The sequence below is a fragment of the Zalophus californianus genome, chromosome 3, assembly GCF_009762305.2.
Source record: "Zalophus californianus isolate mZalCal1 chromosome 3, mZalCal1.pri.v2, whole genome shotgun sequence".
Lineage (NCBI taxonomy): Eukaryota > Metazoa > Chordata > Mammalia > Carnivora > Otariidae > Zalophus > Zalophus californianus.
In genome coordinates this window covers 34,011,583-34,030,978 of record NC_045597.1, presented here as the reverse complement: position 1 = coordinate 34,030,978, position 19,396 = coordinate 34,011,583, and the positions used below count along the sequence as shown (strand labels likewise).

At 34.4% G+C, this 19,396-nt stretch overlaps 1 protein-coding gene across 8 annotated transcripts in view; it reads left to right on the top strand.

Moving 5' to 3' along the window:
* PIBF1 (progesterone immunomodulatory binding factor 1) overlaps positions 1 to 19,396 on the top strand; it is a 231,456-nt gene that overhangs the window by 116,450 nt on the left and 95,610 nt on the right. For all 8 annotated transcript variants that reach the window (XR_003519163.1, XR_003519164.1, XR_003519162.1 and 5 more), the window contains exons 11-13: positions 4,386 to 4,551; positions 10,892 to 11,042; positions 16,374 to 16,464. Coding sequence is in view for 5 of the 8 variants with exons in the window: in XM_027589896.2 (XP_027445697.1) it covers positions 4,386 to 4,551; positions 10,892 to 11,042; positions 16,374 to 16,464 (408 nt within the window). In the remaining 3 variants the exon portion in view is untranslated. The remainder of the gene's footprint in view (positions 1 to 4,385; positions 4,552 to 10,891; positions 11,043 to 16,373; positions 16,465 to 19,396) is intronic.

The window sequence follows — 19,396 nt, the reverse complement described above, 5'->3', positions numbered from 1 at the left end:
ATATAATCTGCTTGGGTATCTAAATATCCAGTTTTAATATTGGGATAGCCATGAACATTTTGTGGACAAAATTCAAAGATTAGTTGCTGTTACTTGTTGGAATAAAAAAAAAACTGAGATTAAATAAACGGTTAATAATTATATAGGTCCTTCACCTTTTTACCCGATGATAACCTTGTTGATAGAGTTGGAAATAAACCATATACATTTCTTGGCTTAATAATCAGAGTGTAATGAGCAAGACTTTCACCATAGTGTATATATAAAGACTGCTCATATAAATATTGTTATAAAAACCTGTTGTTATTGAGGCGCAGTCAGTTAAGCATCCGACTCTTGGTTTCCGTTCAGGTTGTGATTCCAGGGTCATGAGATCAAGCCCGGCTTCCAGTTCCATGCTCACTCAGCACAGAGTCTGTTTGAGATTCTCTCTCCCTCTCCCTCTGGCCCACCACTCATGTTCTGTCTCTGACTCTCTAAAATAAATAAATAAACCTTATTTATAAAAAAAACAAAAACCTGTTGTTATTTAGTATTTTATGCAGTGCTTTTGTTCCGATGAGTTCTACCATTTCTGAGAATTGAATGCCATGTTGATCTTTCTCCTTCAGTTATTTCTTAGCATTGCAGAACATACTATGCTACTTGGAGTTACTTCGCCATAGCCTGAGAGCGTTTCTTATGGTCAGCATGTCTGTAGCTCTCTGTTTAATAGGTGGTTTTCACCTTTTAACCTGTCTCCTTATATCTCCAGCTTAAAAATCTGTTGTAGTGTATTCTTTAAGAGCAAACAATTAATTCTAGAATTTTATATTACTATTTTTAAAGCACTATGTGATATATGGGTGAGTCTTACAAAAACTAAAAACCCAGTTACAGATGTAGCATAATCTAACTAAATTGGGGCCTGGGATGAGATCATTGTGAGGATAGTTGGAGATTCTGATTATACTTTTAACTTTATAGGAAATTTGACCTCTTAGGGTTACTACCCTATTGGAATGTGAAACATACAGTTGTTAACATGTGAATAATAATGACTTCGTTCAAATAAGATATTTACATTATGAGAATAAGATGAGAAGTCAGAATCAACAAAGTAAAATGTGACAGGTTAGATTAGCAAAGCAAGCAAGCGGGAATTTCCTGGGATGGCGGTGCTCGCTCTTATTGTCCAGTCCTCATGCTGGAACTGCTTTTGCCGCTCTAATGTTTCTTCAGCATCATCGCAGCTCACTTGAACAAATTCAGAATTTTTACACAGGCATCATGACTGGAGACAGAGTCTTTCATTGGATAAACAATGCAGGAATAGAGTCGTCCTTTAGAATTATCACTTGACTTTTCTAGAAGTGTCAATTTAGTAAACCTAGTGTTCTCAAATTTCTAGGAGATAACTATCGTTATTTAACTTTTCAATATAGGGAAGAGTAATAGTGCTAAAAGTAACTTTCAAGTGCTGTGTAATGAATAAGAACAAGTGGAGCTAAAAGCTGAGCATGTAATTTCCCATTTGGAGTTGGCATTGATTACCCAACAATGTCTTGAATCCATAAGAAGGCAAACTTCGCAGTTTAATCTTTTCAAAGCAATTTTAAAGATCAATATCACCTTCTAAATGACTTATTTAGAATTTATTTTGCTAATGCAGTCTAGTGTGTTCCCTAGTGTAGCACACAAAATAGATATTGTTTTCACACATGTTTTATACATTTATATTTATAAAACAACCTACCCCAGAGACACTTTCATGTCAGTAAAATGTTGAATTAATAAATGTTTGAGTAAGAATTTTTTTTTTTTTTTTGCCACTTCACACCCACGAGAATGGCTATAATAAAAGAAAAACAGACGATAGCAAGTGTTGATAAGGATGTGGAGAAATCAGCACCCTCATAACTGCTGGTGGGAATGTAAAATAGTCCAGCCACATTGGAAAGCAGTTTGGTGGTTCCTCAGAAGTTAAAAAATAGAATGACCGGGGCGCCTGAGTGGCTCAGTTGGTTAAGTGACTGCCTTTGGCTCAGGTCATGATCCGGGAGTCCCGGGATCAAGTCCCGCATCGGACTCCCTGCTTCTCCCTCAGACCCTCTCCCTTCTCATGCTCTCTCTCTATCTCACTCTCTCTCTCAAATAAATAAATAAAATCTTAAAAAAAGTTTTTTAAAAAAAGAGGTTGAAGTTTTTAAAAAAAAAAAAAATAGAATGACCATTTGACCTAGCAATTCTTTTCCTAGGTATATAACTAAGAGAAACAAAAACATGTTTACACAAAAACTTCTACACAAATGTTCATGGTAACATTATTCGTAATAGCCAAAAAGGTAGAAACGACCCATATGTCCAAGAGCTGATGAATGGATAAACAAATTATGGTATATCCATGCAGTGGAATATTATTCAGCCATAAAAAGGAATGGAGTACTAATTCATGGTACAACATGGATGAACCTTGAAAACATCAAAAAGCCACATATTATATGATTCCATTTATATGCGTTGTCCAGAGTAAGCCAATCCATACAGTAAGAAAGTAGAGTAGTGGTTGCCAGGGCCTGGGGGGAGAGGGGGATGGAGAGGGATTGATTGCTAAATGAACACGAGTTTCCTGTTTGGGGTGATAGAAACAGTTTGTAATTAGATAATGGTGATGCACAACTTTGTGAATATACCAAAAACTATAAAAAGTGAATTATATACTTTTAAGGGTTAATTTTACAGTGTATATATTATGTCTCAATAAAAAATTATTGTCATTGTTTGCTTATCTGTATAAAAAGATATTTTTAAAATAAAATTGTGGAAAGTTTTATATATATATATATATCACATATATATATATAATTACTGGCAGGACTTTCCAAAAAGTTAAACACACAAGCTGGCATTTATTTAAAAGCCTTGCTATATCTTAAATCATGTGTACCAATATACATTGAACTTCCACCAATCTGAATGTGAAATGTTTTTATCAAAGACAAAAAAGTATCAAGAGTGAAGTAGCCAAGAGCAAATACCTAATCCATATCTTCTCTGACTGTACTTTGAATGTTTTTGTTATTGTCACATAGCGAAATGACCTTTAAAAAGCTTATCTGACCTCAGAAATCTCAGTTAAGAATATCACATAGTCATGGAAAGATCATTGCTGTAGAGTCTAAATAGAGCTGGATTTGAGACCCAACCTGAAATTTACTGGCAGCTTCTTCCTGTTAAGGAAATTCTCTGACATCACCTGAGCCTTTGGTTCTTCATCTGAAAAATCCCTAATAGAGTTGTGATAAGGATTACATGAGATACCCTGGATAAAATACACTGTGCTGCTTCCCTGCTGTACACATACTCTTGTTTCTTCTCTCTACAGCACTTCCCACCCCAAACCTCCTCATACACTCCCCACCACACACGTACATCCATACAAACCAAATTATGTCTCTCCTTCCTCTATGTTCCCATTGAACCTAGGGACTACCCTATTGAAGCACTTGCCATACTCTATTGAATTTTCATGTTTATTTGCCTATCTTCCCCAGAAAACTAACTTGTTTAAGAGGAGGGAAACCATCTTGTCTACCATTATATATACATTTACCTAGCATAGTGACTAGCTAAATATTTGAATAAATGAATTTTAATAACATAATCTAGCATTCTATTGGGCTCATAATAGGCTCCTAAAACAGTATAATGTTTCTGTGTTTTTCTCTCTAGAACATAATCATCCTAAAAAATTTTCAAATTTATAATAGGTGGTGATTTATATATGGAAAGGGTTTTATTACTAGTTAGACCTATGGAATGAAGAAAACGTTCCTTATCTGTGTTGTAATATTACTACTTGTTATATATTTATCTCAGTAATCTGTGCATTATGTTTTCTTGTAATATCCAAATATATATATTTACTAACTTAAAAATTTATTTTACAAAAGTCCTAAGAATTTGCAGTCCAATGTGCATATTTCCTGCCATCCTCCATCTGACATTACTTAGAAACAGCAAGCTTGGAATCAGTTTTGCTATAGATTTAAGAAGGCCTTTGAAATGTATAGAAATTAAATCATTTTAAGCAATATAACTGAAACTTGCTCTTACTATTTTTTATTTTAAATGTCTTACAAAATAATAGGCAATAATTATTTGGGGATGGAAGGAATAAAAATAAGGGAGCAATAGAAGTAGTTTAGTTAGTATGTTTTCTTCTCCAGACTTAGCATATTTCCATACATATGCCCTTCTAAATTATTTACAAAAGCTTTGCTGTATAAATATAAGTTATTAACTACATAATAATATGGGGGTGTAGAAAAAGTAGAAGTAATGTTTATGTTTATATAAATCATTGAGATTTCTGTAGAGTCTCATAATCATTCTGCTTCTTTCAGGTACAGAGAACTGCAACTTAGTACAGAAAGCAAAGTAACAGAATATCTCCATCAAAGTAAATTAAAATCTTTTGAAAGTGAGCGTGTTCAACTTATCCAAGAGGAAACTGCAAGAAATCTCACACAGTGTCAATTGGAATGTGAAAAATATCAGAAAAAATTAGAGGTACATATATAGACTTTTCTTTTAAAATTAGCAGAACAGGGGCACCTGGGTGTCTCCATAGGCTAAGCGTCCAACTCTTGGTTTCAGCCCAGGTCCTGATCTCAGGTTGGTGAGGTTGAGCTCCATGTTGGACTCCATGCTCCGCATGTAGTCTGCTTGAGATTCTTTTCCCCACCCTCTCCATCTCCCCTTTGTTCCCCACCCCTGCTCACACACTCACCCCCTCCTCCCTTTCTCTCTCTCTCATAAAAAAAAAAAAAATCTTAAGAAAAAAAAAAATCTTAAGAAAAAAAAAAAGTAGCATAACATGGGGCTCCTGGCTGGCTCAGTTAGTGGAACATGCATCTCTTGATCTCGGGGTCAGGAGTTAGAGCCTCACTTTGGGCATAGAGTTTAATTTTAAAAAATAATTTAAAAATGTAATAAAATTAGCTTAACACGTAAGCTTAATAAGTACAAGGTCAAAATCATATTTAGTTTTATTTTACCTGTAAGACCTAGCACTGCCCTGCATGTGTACATGTGCACACACACACACAAAATATGTATATTTCAGAAAGACGTGTAACAAAAAGGACTAGAATTGCTAGGAAAAAGAAAGAAAGAAAAAGATCATTCACAATAGCAACTAAAAATATATAATTACTTGGAATAGTGCAGAGCCTATATCAAGAAAAGCATACAACTTCACTAATATATAAGAAATACTATCTGAAAGGTAATATGCAATATTACATATTTTTCTATTTTTATCAAGTGATATATTTTTTTTTAAGATTTATTTATTTATTTGAGAGAGAGAGAGCACATGAGAGGGGGGAGGGTCAGAGGGAGAAGCAGACTCCCTGCCGAGCAGGGAGCCTGATGCGGGACTCGATCCCGGGACTCCAGGATCATGACCTGAGCCGAAGGCAGTCGCTTAACCAACTGAGCCACCCAGGCGCCCTCAAGTGATATATTTTTAATCAAATGCTAGCATGCTCTTTTTTAACTGAACAAAGTAATTTGTAGTATAAGTAGAAGAAAAAACAAATAATCAATTTTTCAGGTTTACTTATTTATTAGAAAGAGCACGTGTGCATATGGTGGGAGGGGCAAAAGGGGAGAATCTTCAAGCAGACTCCCCACTGAAAGTGGGGCTCAGTCTTTCAACACTGAGATGATGACCTGAGCCAAAACCAAGAGTTGGATGCTCAACCGACTGAGCCACCCAGGTGCCCCAAGAATAATCAGTTTTTGAAGAAGATTGTTAAAAAGAAATAAGAAATATGTATCACATTTTAAAATTCATTCTGAGGGCACCTGGGTGGCTCAGTTGGTTCAGCAACTGCCTTCAGCTCAGGTCATGATCCTGGAGTCCCGGGATCGAGTCCTGCATCGGGCTCCCTGCTCAGCGGGGAGTCTGCTTCTCCCTCTGACCCTTTTCCCTCTCGTGCTCTCTATCTCTCATTCTCTCTCTCAAATAAATAAAATCTTTAAAAAAAAAAGAATGTATTCATTGTAAAGGTTATATTACAAATTGGGGGAAAAGTGGATTGGACAACAAATAGTGCTGTGATCATTTTAGTATTTAAAGAAAATAGTTACTTGTATGCTTCACATTGCATATCAAAGTAAAACTCAGATGGATCCTAGCTAAATGTAAATACAGAACTGTAAAACTATTAAAAGTAAATACAGGGGCGCCTGGGTGGTTCAGTCGGTTAAGCAACTACCTTCAGCTCAGGTCACGATCCCAGGATCCTGGGATTGAGTCCAATTGGGCTCCCTGCTCAGCGAGGAGCCTGCTTCTCCCTCTCCCTCTGCCTGCCGCTCTGCCTACTTGTGCTGTCAAATAAATAAAAATTTTAAAAATCTTTTTAAAAAAGGTAAATACAGATGAAATTTTATATTATGTCAGTTTGGGGATTAATTCTGTTGATCTGTTGATTAAAAACAGGAAGAAATCATATAGGAAAAATAAAATCTTTAATGCTTCCGTGTTTAAAAAAAAGTTTGAATAATATTAAAGGGCAAAATGAAGACTGAAAAGTAATATTCATGTTATGTAAGAGAAAAGGCTTGTCTCCTTACTTTTAAAAGATCTCTTATCAAAAGGACATACCTTCCTCTTCTAGAGAATAGGTGGGAAGAAGGAATGAACTGTTTCCAAGAAAAGACATGCAAATTGCCGAGAAATAGACAAAAACATGTATTCTCCCTAAGCACTACAGAAATGTAAAATTAAACTCTTTTCTACTTTTACATGGGTCTGTTTGTTGTTTTCAAACTGCTGGCAAGAGTACCCTTAAAAGGGAAACCTCAAGCAGTTAGAAAACAGAACATCTCTTCTGGAGGACAATATGGTGACCTATGTTAAAGTCCTTAAAAAATCGATCCAGTAGGGGCACCTAGGTAGCTCAGTCCATTAAGCAGCTGCCCTCAGCTCAGGTCATGATCCTGGAGTCCCGGGATCGAGCCCCACGTTGAGCCCCACATTGGGCTCCCCACTCAGCAGGGAGTCTGCTTCTCCCTCTGCCCTTCACCCTGCTCGTGCACACCCTCTCCCCTCTCTCTGTCTCAAATAAATAAATAAAATCCTTAAAAAAAATTTGATCCAGTAATTTTAAAGGAATTTTACCTGAAGAAATAATAAGAGATGCTTGTAAAGGTTTATATTAATGGACTATATCATGGCATTATTTATTATAGTAAAAATTGGAATTTATTTAAATAGTTGATAATTAAACAATTTTCAGTTAGTATATTTTGAACCAAATTTTTTGCTATATTCATGTATTCTATGGTTACATGTAGTCATGTTCCTGAATATTTTAGATTTGTGGGAAATACTCATTTAAAAAATTGAAAGATGTAATAATGTCATTAGCATGATTAATTAGCTAATGATGTAAGTTTTCATTACAATAATCTCTCAGAGATTACATTTCTGAAAAGTAATAGGTAAAACTAGGATTAACAAGATAAAGGTTCTCACAGAAAATAAAGCCTTAGGAAAAAAAATAAAGATGATATTAAATACATATATATTTAAAAAAACAGAAGCAAAAATTGTAGGTGGTGTATACTTCTAAAGCAAACCAGTGTTCAGCATTTAAAACTTTTTCAAATACCTTCTTCTGGAACCTACTGTAGTCATAATCTGCAACAGCAGATTCTCCCACACATTTTCAATTAGACTATTTGATCGGCTCTAATTTGAAATTCATCTTTTACAAGTTATATTTTCCATGGTTCAGATTTCATAATTCCTAGCAAAATGCCTTCCCTTTTTTGTTGTTTTTTTTTTCCCCAAATTGGATGACTGTGCTTGAGGGTGTGTCTCAGGGTAGGTAGAAGGGGGATGGGAGGTATAGATAGGAAGACAGGGCAGCACTTCCTTCTCTGTACTTCTGACACAGACATTTCACTAAATAATACTTTACAACACACGGTACTGATGTTTCCTGAACCATTCTATTTTACTATTTTTAGATGGTTGCAGTCCATATTGATTTCATGATCTCTTAGGTTACAACTTGCAGTATGAAAACCACTCTCCCATAGACCTACCCACTTGGTTAGTGAATGAGTTGACTAGCAATTATTGTGGGGTTTTTTGTGTGTAAAGGTTATGGAGAAACAACTTTGTAAAACATACTATGATTCTGAAAACTGATTGATAAAACTGAGGCTTTAGGGGAATTTCTTTACATTTTTTCTTCCATTAAACTGGGAGCCTTGAGGGGACAGGGACTAATCATTTATCATTGTGTCACCAATACCTAACACAGTGCTTTGCTGATGGTAGACGCTCAGTAAAGAATGAATGAATGAATGGTTTGACAAGTTTTACTAAACTGTACTATTGTTCTAATCCATTTTTCTGTAATACTGGAAAGTATTTCTAAAACAGTTCTTTTTTATAATGAATTTAGAGAGAAATAAATTTGTGAAGGATAAAGTTTGTTGTATTTATATACTTTTCTGTGTCTTTTACCCAATATTCTCATTGATTTATAGCTTGGAGACAATTTATTGTACTTTAATTATCAATTGGCAAAGTCTCCCAGAACACTGGCTTTATATTTTTATCTCTTTTTAAAGCAATTATTGACCTATAGTTTTGTATTATCATTCTGTTTTTAAAGGAAGGAAATATCCACTGTGAAATCTTAATATCTAATGGATTTCTAAAAGCAGCTGATGATCTATTTTATGCATTCATGTTCAAACTCAAATGTTCATGTATTGGTTTTTCCTAAAGAATCTTTCCTATGATAACCTTCCATAGGTCTAATAATCAAGATCTTCTTTGGCTTTTCAGTAATAAATGTATTTATAGCAACCACTCAGACAAATCCACAGTAAAAGGGAATTCTCCACCATAGAGTACAGAGGTGTCAGGTGTTTCTGGCGATCTCTCCTCTGTGTTATGAAGAGAGAATTTTAAATTGTATCTCTCAATTTAATACTACTTTTAAAATCTCTTATTAAAATAATACTTTATGAAATACCCCATCTTCAACATTTTGATTGTTTATCTCTTTAGAGATCCACTTCTGCAGTTTTTCATTGTGTGGTGTTTTTACTGAGGGAGGTGGGGTACAAATGAAAAGTATCAGCTGTGCTGTGAGAATAATCATTTAGCAGTGTCCTTACTGATCCTCTCTTTTGACCGTGGAATTAGTGTCATCAGCCACCAAAGTCTTAATGAATTACATCTCAATATAATAAATTATATGAAAGCTCTAGATTATTTCACTGACTAGCAATTTAGTTATAATGAATTAATAAGTCTCTAGAAAACATATTCCCAGCTGGCAAGAATAAAGAAGAAATAATACTAAAAGATGAATTTTCTTTTTCTGATCCAGTCAGGGACACTAAAATCATCCCATCATCATCATTATAATTATCATCATAATCATCATTATTCCCGTGTTATTCTTTCTTTATCCTCCAAAGGAGTAAATGTGGAAGGTGGGGGATAATGTTTAATTTACTTTGGGGAGAAGTTTTGATGGAAATAATTAAAGGAAAATAAGATAGAATAGGTTAAGGAAACTGTAATTTCTGTTTGTAAAACCTGGAAATAGATCTGCATCTTTTCCTTTTTCCACATCTTGGAAGCATACAATCACATACATTTGTTAAGGGAACTTTATGTCATGAGAGAAAATAAGTTGTGTTAAAAATTGTTTCATTATAGAGAATTCCAAGCAATTAAGCAGGTGGATCTCTATGTCTGCGAGCCATTTAATACAACGTTCTCATAATTCTTACAGTAGTAATTGTATTTTTCAGACTTACATACAGACTTGTATTCTAGGCACTGTGCTAATAATTAGCTCTGCGAATATATCATCTTATGTAATCCTTCCAACAATGTTTTGAGGTAGGCCTAGACAGAATAATTGCCTAAGATCCACAACTAATAAGTGTCAAAGCCAGCATTGAAATACAGCTCTTTCTGGATACAAACCCATACTCTTAACCATAATATTCTGTTGCTTCTAAGGAAGTACTACATTGCTTATGCTGTACTGGGAAGCAAGTGTAATACCACTGCATAATTTAGTCTGTTCTAGTTAGTCAACTCTCTAGATAATTGGAGTATAATTTAAGCATTAAAACATTTCCTGTGCCACTAGAAATATCTCCTTTTTTTTTAGTGAATTCATTATCATCATAGTGATTCCTTCAACATATCACCATTGAAGAATGTAGGATTTTTTGTTCTTATACAAAATAACTCCAATTTCCATATCTCTTTTTTTTATAATTTTTTAACTCCTTCCTTTCTATACAAAGGCATTTTTTGTTACTGCCCCAAGTGCACTTCATATTTATCATTTTAATTTGTTGCTTTGAATTTATGATTGTTCAAGAAACCAGAAATCTCATTAAAACCATGGTAAGCATAGATGAAATAAGCTCTGATGGAAAACTGAAGGATGAGTATATCATTTTTACACACAGCTTTGTAAGCCTGCAAGCCTTTCTCCAGTGGCTAAAATTGCCAAATAAATGACCTTCTGGTAAGTATGGCACTCCTGCATTTTCTTAGTTCTAACAAGTAAATGCTAATCTTACTCCTATAACTATTTCAAAGTTTTAAATTTGTTTTTTATTCACTTCATACAATAACGTGCTTGATAATTTTCAGTTACAGATGAATGAATTATTTGCCTTAGAAATAAATGTATCCTACGTCCTCAGTCATCTCAATCGAGCTACTTTCTCATATTAAAATCATTAGAGGGGAAAAAATGTGAAAGTATTTTTGTGTCACATATTTGTCTTTAACTGTTAACCTTGTTTAATTCTGCCTTTGCAATTTTTTTTCTTCCACTGTTAGGTTTTAACTAAAGAATTTTACAGTCTCCAAGCTTCTTCTGAAAAACGCATTACTGAACTTCAGTCACGAAACTCTGAGCATCAGGCAAGGCTAGACATTTATGAGAGATTGGAAAGAGAGCTCGATGAAATAATAATGCAAACTGCAGAAAGTAAGTCTCCCACTATCTCACACACACAACTCTTTTTCTGGCAGCACAAGGAACCTGGTATTGTTTCTAAAACCGCTTTGGTATGTTTCTTTAAAATCCAGTTGGTGACTTTCAAAAAATATATATCTTACATTTTAAAAATTAATCTTAATTTCAGTAGTTGGCACTTAAAAAATCAGTTAACTATGACAGATTTTATCTTTTCATTTATACAGTTCCTCATCGAACAGTTAAAAGTTTACATGTGCCAGGATCTGGGGCTTTGGAGTTCACATGGTAATTCTTCCTGATGAGAGTTCCTAACCTAGACCACTGGAAGAAACAAACATATTGGGGCGCCTGGGTGGCTCAGTCGTTAAGCGTCTGCCTTCAGCTCAGGTCATGATCTCAGGGTCCTGGGGTGGAGCCCCGCATCAGGCTCCCTGCTCAGCGGGAAGCCTCTTTCTCCCTCTCCCACTCCCCCTGTTTGTGTTCCCTCTCTCGCTGTCTCTCTCTGTCAAATAAATAAAAAATCTTAAAAAAAAAAAAAGACAAACATATTGAAGATAAAGTAGCAAGATACATGCTATTAGCAAGAAATAGGCATTTCTCAGTGGAAATACAGAAGAGGTTGTAAGTTAATTCCACCTTGGTGTTGAGGAATACAGTACCTAAGAGGGGAGGTGATGCTTTGAATGAGTCGTAGAAAACAAATTCCTTGAATATACCTGGTTATAATCCTGGACCTTCAATTTCTACTTCTTCTGTTTCCTCTAACTACACAATCTTCCTGTGTTATCCTTGGTGTTAAGGAATATTTTAAATTAACCTTTCACCATCGACTGAGATGTTTGCTACAGCACATTATTTTTGTTCGAAAGTCAGAAATATCAGGGACATTCTTATCAAGTGGGTTTAAACTTCATTTGAAGTTGAATTCAAATCCATTTTGTGCACATTTTCTTGTAAAGGGTATGTTATATTTGTAGGCCCATTTAAGGAAAACTTTTGTTTCATTCCTATCAGTATCTTTCTTCCACTTCTAGGGTCAATATCTGATAACTGCAAGTTTCCAAATTTGTCTTCAGTGTCTTCCCTGGAGTCAGAGGAATCTCTATAAAATACAGATTTGATTGTACCTACCAAAATGGCTGAAGTTAGAAAGACTGGTTATAACAATGTTAGTGAGAATATAGAACAACTGCAATTTGGTATAAAACCAAACAACCTATCCAATAACACAGCAATTCTATTCCTATGTATTTTGCCCAAGAGAAAAGAAAGCATATGCATACAAAAAGAGTTCTACCTGGATACTATTAGGAGCTGTATTCATGATAGTCAAAAACTAGCAACAACCCAGGAGACTATCACAGGAAAATGGCTAATCAAACCATAATACATTTTATATTGTAGACTACTACTCCTCAATAAAAAGAAACAAACTACTGATGTCTTCAGCAAATGGATGAATCTGAAAAACTTTATGCTTAGTCCTAGAAGCCTTGTATGACTAAATTTACATAAAAATCTAGAAGAGGAGAAACTAATCTATAGTAAAAAAAAAAATGCAGAACAGTGGTTGTATCTAAGGATGGTTGTCACCAAAAATTAAATGGGAAAAGAGATATTAAGGAACTTCCCAGGGTGTTGGAATTCTATATCTTAATAGGGTTTGTGTTACACATGTGTATATTTCTCAGAACTCACTGAATGGTAGACTTAAGATTTGTACCTCTTAACATATGTAAACTTAATTCTTTTAAAAAAGAACTATAAATAAATATTGAACTATAGTTGATAATTTACATGTTGAACTGTTGAGAAGTGAAGGACAAATATCTACAACTTACTTGGAAATACATTAGAAATGTAAGATAGATTTATAAATGTATATAGTGATAGATGTGTGATAAATTATGTACAATGCAGTGTTTAACTTAGAATCCAGATGTTGAGCTATACGAGTGTACACTATAAACATCTTTCAGCTTTTCCAGATGTGTAAATATTTTCTTAATAAAATTTTTTTTTTTTTTTTGAGAGAGAGAGAGTGAACATGCAAACCAAGCAGAGTAGGAGGGGGTTGCTGGCAGAGGGAGAAGGAGAGAGAGAATCCTAAACAGGCTCTATGCCCAGCACAGAGCTGGATGCAGGGCTCAGTCTCACCACCCTGAGGTCATGACCTGAACCAAAATCAAGAGTCAGACACTTAACTGACTGAGCCACCCAGGCATCCCTCTTAATAAAATCTTTAGAAAAAATACAGAAATACATTTTTGCTTTGCTATTGTTTAAACCACCTTAAAATCATCTTAGAATAAAATATATTTTACTTGGAAGATAAGAAACTAGGTTCATCTCTATCCGTTCACAATGGAAATTAGAATATTCCTATCCTTAAAGAATACTTAGTAACAAAAATTTCAAAGATGTAGTACAAAACATTCTTTTTTAGTACTACATTGTGTACAATTTTCAAAGGATCACCATCTAATACAGCAAATTTCAGCTGATATGAAGATGGTTAGACTTTATTTATTAGGGTGTAATCGTGGCAAATGACATAGCCTATTTATACTTGAATTGCTCTTTATAATTAAATAAGTGTATTATTTGGATATTTGAGGAGTTTAGTTTTCAAAAAGCTCATCCAGTTGTTAGATGTATTGTGGGGTGCCTGGGTGGCCCAGTTGGTTAAATGTTGAACTCTTGATCTCAGGGTTGTGAGTTCAAATCCCACATTGGGTTCCATGCTGGGCATGGAGCCTACTAAAAGAAAGAGAAAGAAAAAAAAAAAAAGAAAGAAAGAGAGTGTTGCCCAGAAGCTAAATAAATTCCAATATAAAAAGAAAACCAGATTTTGGAAACCTGCTATCCATCTCATACTACTTGTAACCTCTGCAAGGCATTTGTCACATTTCTTGAGACACTGCTCTTGCTTCTCCAGAGTCACCTGCCTTTCTTTCTTCTCCATTGATTTTGTTGTCTCTTCTTCGAGCTAAAGAGTTAGCTAATTGTTCACCGGGGGTTTTCCTCCTCAACAACTCTTTAATTCTTACTTACCTTCTCTCTGGATAATCTTATCCCTTTCCACAATTTCATTTACTGTCTGTAGGCTAATGATTCTGTAGATCTGTAAAGAGTTCTTGCAGTCATTAAAAGTGTAACATTTCTTACATTTTTTCTTCTGTCCATGAAACTTAACTAATTTTCTTGTATTCCTGATCTGTTAATTAAAGTCTAATCACCATCCAGCTTTTGTCAACCTTTATCTAGTGCCTTATCTCACCTCCACACCTATTCATTTGTCTAGAATCTAGCTTCTTTTCTTCATCCTCCATTGCTCTTAGGGACCATGTCTCAACTGGATTATTACTATAACTTGTGAGGGGTTCTCTGTGCCAATATAGGCGATTCTTTTCCCCATTATTAGAAGTTATTTTTCTACAATGTCAGCATCAACAACAACAATCTTTTGGTCATGTCACCTTCCTATTAGTTCCTTGTTGACTGTGGAATAAAATCCAAACTCCTTAGCCTAGCAAATAAGACTTTAGTTCCATTCCCAGTTGGAACTGAACCTACCTCTCTACTACTATTGTTCTCTAAGCTAACCCCATCCACTTATCTCACAGTTACTAAAATTCACAGCTCTGTGCCTTTACACATGCACAGGCCTTCCTGTGCCTTCTCTATGAATGTTAGTCTCCCCACACATTGTCCTCCTAATGTTTCTAGCTTAAGAAAAATGGTGGCACTCAGATATAGTTGCTCAGTGCTCTGTACTATTAAGACACATTCATATCGCTTTAGTACCATTTACCATGTTGTATAGTACATTGTTTCTGTACTTAAATCACCACTAGATTAGTTATCCCATGAGTTATCAATCCATTAGGTATTAAACTCAAATTTAAGATGTCCATTAATATCTAACTGATGGGTTTTTGAGATGTTAACTACATTTACCTTCTTCCTTCTGAATTTAGAGACAAGAGTCAGATAGGTATCTAAATGCCAGCTCTAACAGAGCCATTCTGCCATTCTGATAGAGCTGAATTGGAGAACTCATCTTGGATCTGAAGCCATGACAGCCGATAACAGTATTGGCAATGGCATATGTCATCTCTTGCTTCCACATTTCCCTGACAACTAATAATTCTGCCTCTGAGAACTGACCCTTGTTCGCCATGAAAAATAGGGATAAAATTGAAGGAAAACTGAAAAAATTTAAAATTCTTAGTGTGCCATAAAAAGATCAGTCAACAAATATATGCATATTACAGTAATGGACCTGCAAATAGCTTCACTTAATAATGTGAACTATGTGACTTTGCTTTAAATCTGGAACACTTCTGAAAGGTTTTGCTGGAAGCCTGCGTGGCTCAGTCAGTTAAAGCGGCTGCCTTCGGCTCAGGTCATGATCCCAGGGTCCTGGGATCGAGTCCCACATCGGGCTCCCTGCTTCCCCCTTCTGCCTGCCACTCCCCCTGCTTGTGCTCTCTCCCTCTCTCTTTCTAACAAATAAATAAATAAAGTCTTTAAAAAAAAAAAGATTTCTCTTTTTAATGTTAGAATAATGGTTGTTGTTAATGATGTTATAAAAATTGTTATATATCATTGACTGCTTTAATTTGAGCTAGTAAACCTTTAGTTTTTATGGACTTTATTTTTTAATCCCAACTGACAGTAAAATTGCCATTGCCTTTAAACTTTTTAACAATGAAATGTTAACCTGTCAGTTAAAATTCCTTCTGAAAAAGAGTGGGGTGACTGTGGCAGAATTTAGAAGTAAATGGTTTTGCTGAATTTTTTTCTAATTAAAAAAAAGGCCATCAATACATTGTTAGTACTGCACATTTTTCTCAGATTAGCCTACTTAAATGCACAGTTTCATTATTACTAGTTAAGATAAAGTTGTTCTGATAAAATAATGCACATCTTTCCTAATTAAAAATAGTCATTTCTTTTATCGAGAAGTAGTCAAATTGATGTTATCATTTCTTATTTATAATTATATAACATACATTCCATGTAAAAAGCCTTAGAATCATTCAGAATAACCAGTGTCTATATTATTATGCTTTATAACAAGAAACTTTAACATGTCATATGATGCAAGCCCTTACACCTTTTAAAAATAAATGGAACAAATTTAAGCAACCATATACTTTAAGAAATATGCTTCTACTTACAAATGGACTGTTTGAGATTATGCGTTAGCCCTTTCTAATGTTCTTATGCTCCCTGATTCATTAATATGACCCCTTTTTTTAATTTTCACTTCTGCTGTGCTTTTTAAGAAAAAAAAAAGACTTATTTTACATCATACACTTTAATACTTTTCAGTTGAAAATGAAGATGAGGCTGAAAGGGTTCTTTTTTCCTATGGCTATGGTGCTAATGTTCCCACAACGGCCAAAAGACGACTAAAGCAAAGGTAAAATCAATATATATTTGTTTTACTTATCTACTCAAGCTAAATGTAATTACATTATGCTTTTTGATAATGTGCAAAGTTACTTTATTCTTAGTATGCATAAATATTAAATTGCTCACAGAATAAAGCAGAGTAAGTTATAATCATGCATTTCATGTATTTTTAAGTGAGTTTAATGGTCAGTAAAATAGAAGTGTACATTAGAATTTTCCTAGAATTAGATTCAGTGGTAATGACACCATTTTAATTTTATTTTCACATTAATTTCAAGTGAGTTACAAATGCTTTTGTACCAACAGTTTTCAGGTTAAAATTAATTAATTATGCTTCCTGTTCCTCTTGTTTTTTATTCAGCTGTGTATATTCTTTGACATATTTTTGAGAAAAAGAAAGAGGGAAGCAGGGAGAGAAAGAGATGAGATAGAATGTGTATTATGATTGAAAATGTAAAAGACTGTGAAGCCCAGAAAATTCGGGGGAGATCCACTCAAGATACTACTTAAAGTACACTAAGAGAAAAATTATATTAATCAGTTTTCTGGTTGACCTAGCTGATTTTTTTTTACCTAACTCCTTTCTCTCACTTTTTAATTCATCCTTCTGTGCAAAAACATCTCACTGCCCCATTTTCTACCATATCAAATGTAAATATTTCTGCCAGACCTCCAGGCCCCCCCTCCACCTGGCCCCACCTCTCCAGCCCCATTTGCTTCTCTACCCAAAATGAGGGCAGTATATCTCTGTGCTTATAAACATCTATTTTCTCCATAGGACACAACAGAGCATCTCTCTTACCTCATTAACTCTTGTTTCCCATGTCATTTCCCCAGCCATTTGGAAGGTTCCTCAAGGTCAGCAACTGTATCTTATTCTTGTTTATTCTCTTTCTTTATGTAGCATGATGTAAGATACCTAGTAGAATTGTCTCTTCATCTGAGTATTTGAGGATTCAAAGCTGCTTATCTTTTATTTTTATATGAGTTGATTGAAACATTTAGAGACATTACACGCTGAGTAAGAAAAACAATTCATCCCAACTCTAATACTTTTGTAGAAACTTTGAAGTGATGGCTCAGAGAATAGAATGTCTTTAAGGCCGTGATGTAAGATATAGGCCATTTTATAACAAAACAAATGGATGCTTTGAATTTGTGTCCCTTACTGGTTAAAGAAAATATCTGGAAAAATTTTAGATCAAGGATAGGTGACTGTCAAGTGTCATTTTGTAGTTGGAATGGTTAATTCTGTCTGGTGAAGATGCACGTATTTCTAAATTATATATTATTTGAAAAATCAGTTAAAGCCCTGTTCCATTCGCATTCTCTGCCCACTCCCTCCATAGGTCACTAAGAGTGACCTCGGCTATTTTGTAATTATCAGCATATCACTGTTTTGGAGCATCATGTTGCCTAGGGAGGAGTAGAAATGTACTTTTGTGAGTAAGAGACTTCTTTGTCAGTGGGAAATGATTGGTAAATACTAAAAATTGAAATTTGAAGGAAAAGGTCTATTCTCTTCTTTTTTTAGCATATGAATCCTTCAAAAGAATCTTTGTCACAAGGGGGGGAAGAAAAAGGAATTTTGCTGTTGCAAGCTTTTTTCTTCAGCCCTAAATGCTGGGTTCTTCTAAAATGGAAAGCAATTATTGCTGTTACCTTACTTTTTTTTAAAGAATTTCCAAAAGCAGATGTTGATTTCTTAATAATTAGAGTGAAGATTTAAGGAACCACAACTGATTCATATTCTGAATAATCTTAACTATCCAAATATTTCTAAAGATTTTATCACTGAGCTATCTATGTGCCTTGAACAAGTGCCTAATGGGCATACTATTAATATCTCCTACCAGCTGGTGCCAGGCATTCATCTCATGGTGAACCAGAGGGTTATTTTGAGGAAGTGCTTCTCAGGTCATCTAAACTGAGTGAAGGGAAAGTAAGTCTAGATATCCAAAGAGGACATTTATGCATTCCTTTGCCCATTCATTCAACATCTTTTATTGAGTGTCTACTGTATGCACAAAACTGAGCAGTGGCAAAGAGGGTCGCTCTTTTAGGATCTGACACATTTCCAAAGTTTGCAAAGTCTATATTTCATTTTTTAGTAGATATTTGTAAAGAAGTCAGTGACTTTATGCTCTGTTTAACTTATTTAAGATGAAAGCAATGTAGCTTTTAAGAGAATCTGTATTTAATTCTTCACATTTAAAATTAAAGCAGTGGAAACTGAAGGTACATTATAAAACAACTCAATCAGAGCCACAAATGAAATGTTTGCGTAATAGTTTTCATTATACATTAGTCTATACCAAAATATATTAAAATTTCAAAGGAACTTATTTTCAACTGCTATACAATACATTCCATTCATACTGTGTTTGATGTAAAATCTCATACATTCAGCAACCAGATTTAGGTATGTTAGGGTAACGCTTAATTGGAGTAAATTTCTGATTATAAAAATAATACGTTTATTTTAGAAAATTGCTGGTAATCCTACCATCCAAAGATAACGATTCAAAATTTATATAGACACATATTTTCTTGCATATTTAAGATATTATGGTATGTAACGTGGAAGTTTAATTTATCTTATAATTCCATCTTGAACATTTTCTTGTATCATTGAATAGTCTCCAAAAAGATAATTTTTAATGGTTATCCAAAACTTTAATTTTTAGGCCTTTGGTTTTTGAGTTTCATGTTGTTAATAAATTCGATAGTCACTGAAAATTTTCACAGGTTGCCTGTTGCTACTCAAGGTATATTATGAAATTAAAATGAGAAAATGGATGCAGAGTTCATCACACAGTGCCTGGCATATAGTGGGTTATTCAGTAAAGGTTAGTTAGACTCATTAAGGTTTCCTAGAGTAAATTGCACAGTTGACTTTATTATAATTCTCAAATCAGGCTTACTCATATTTTGAAGTT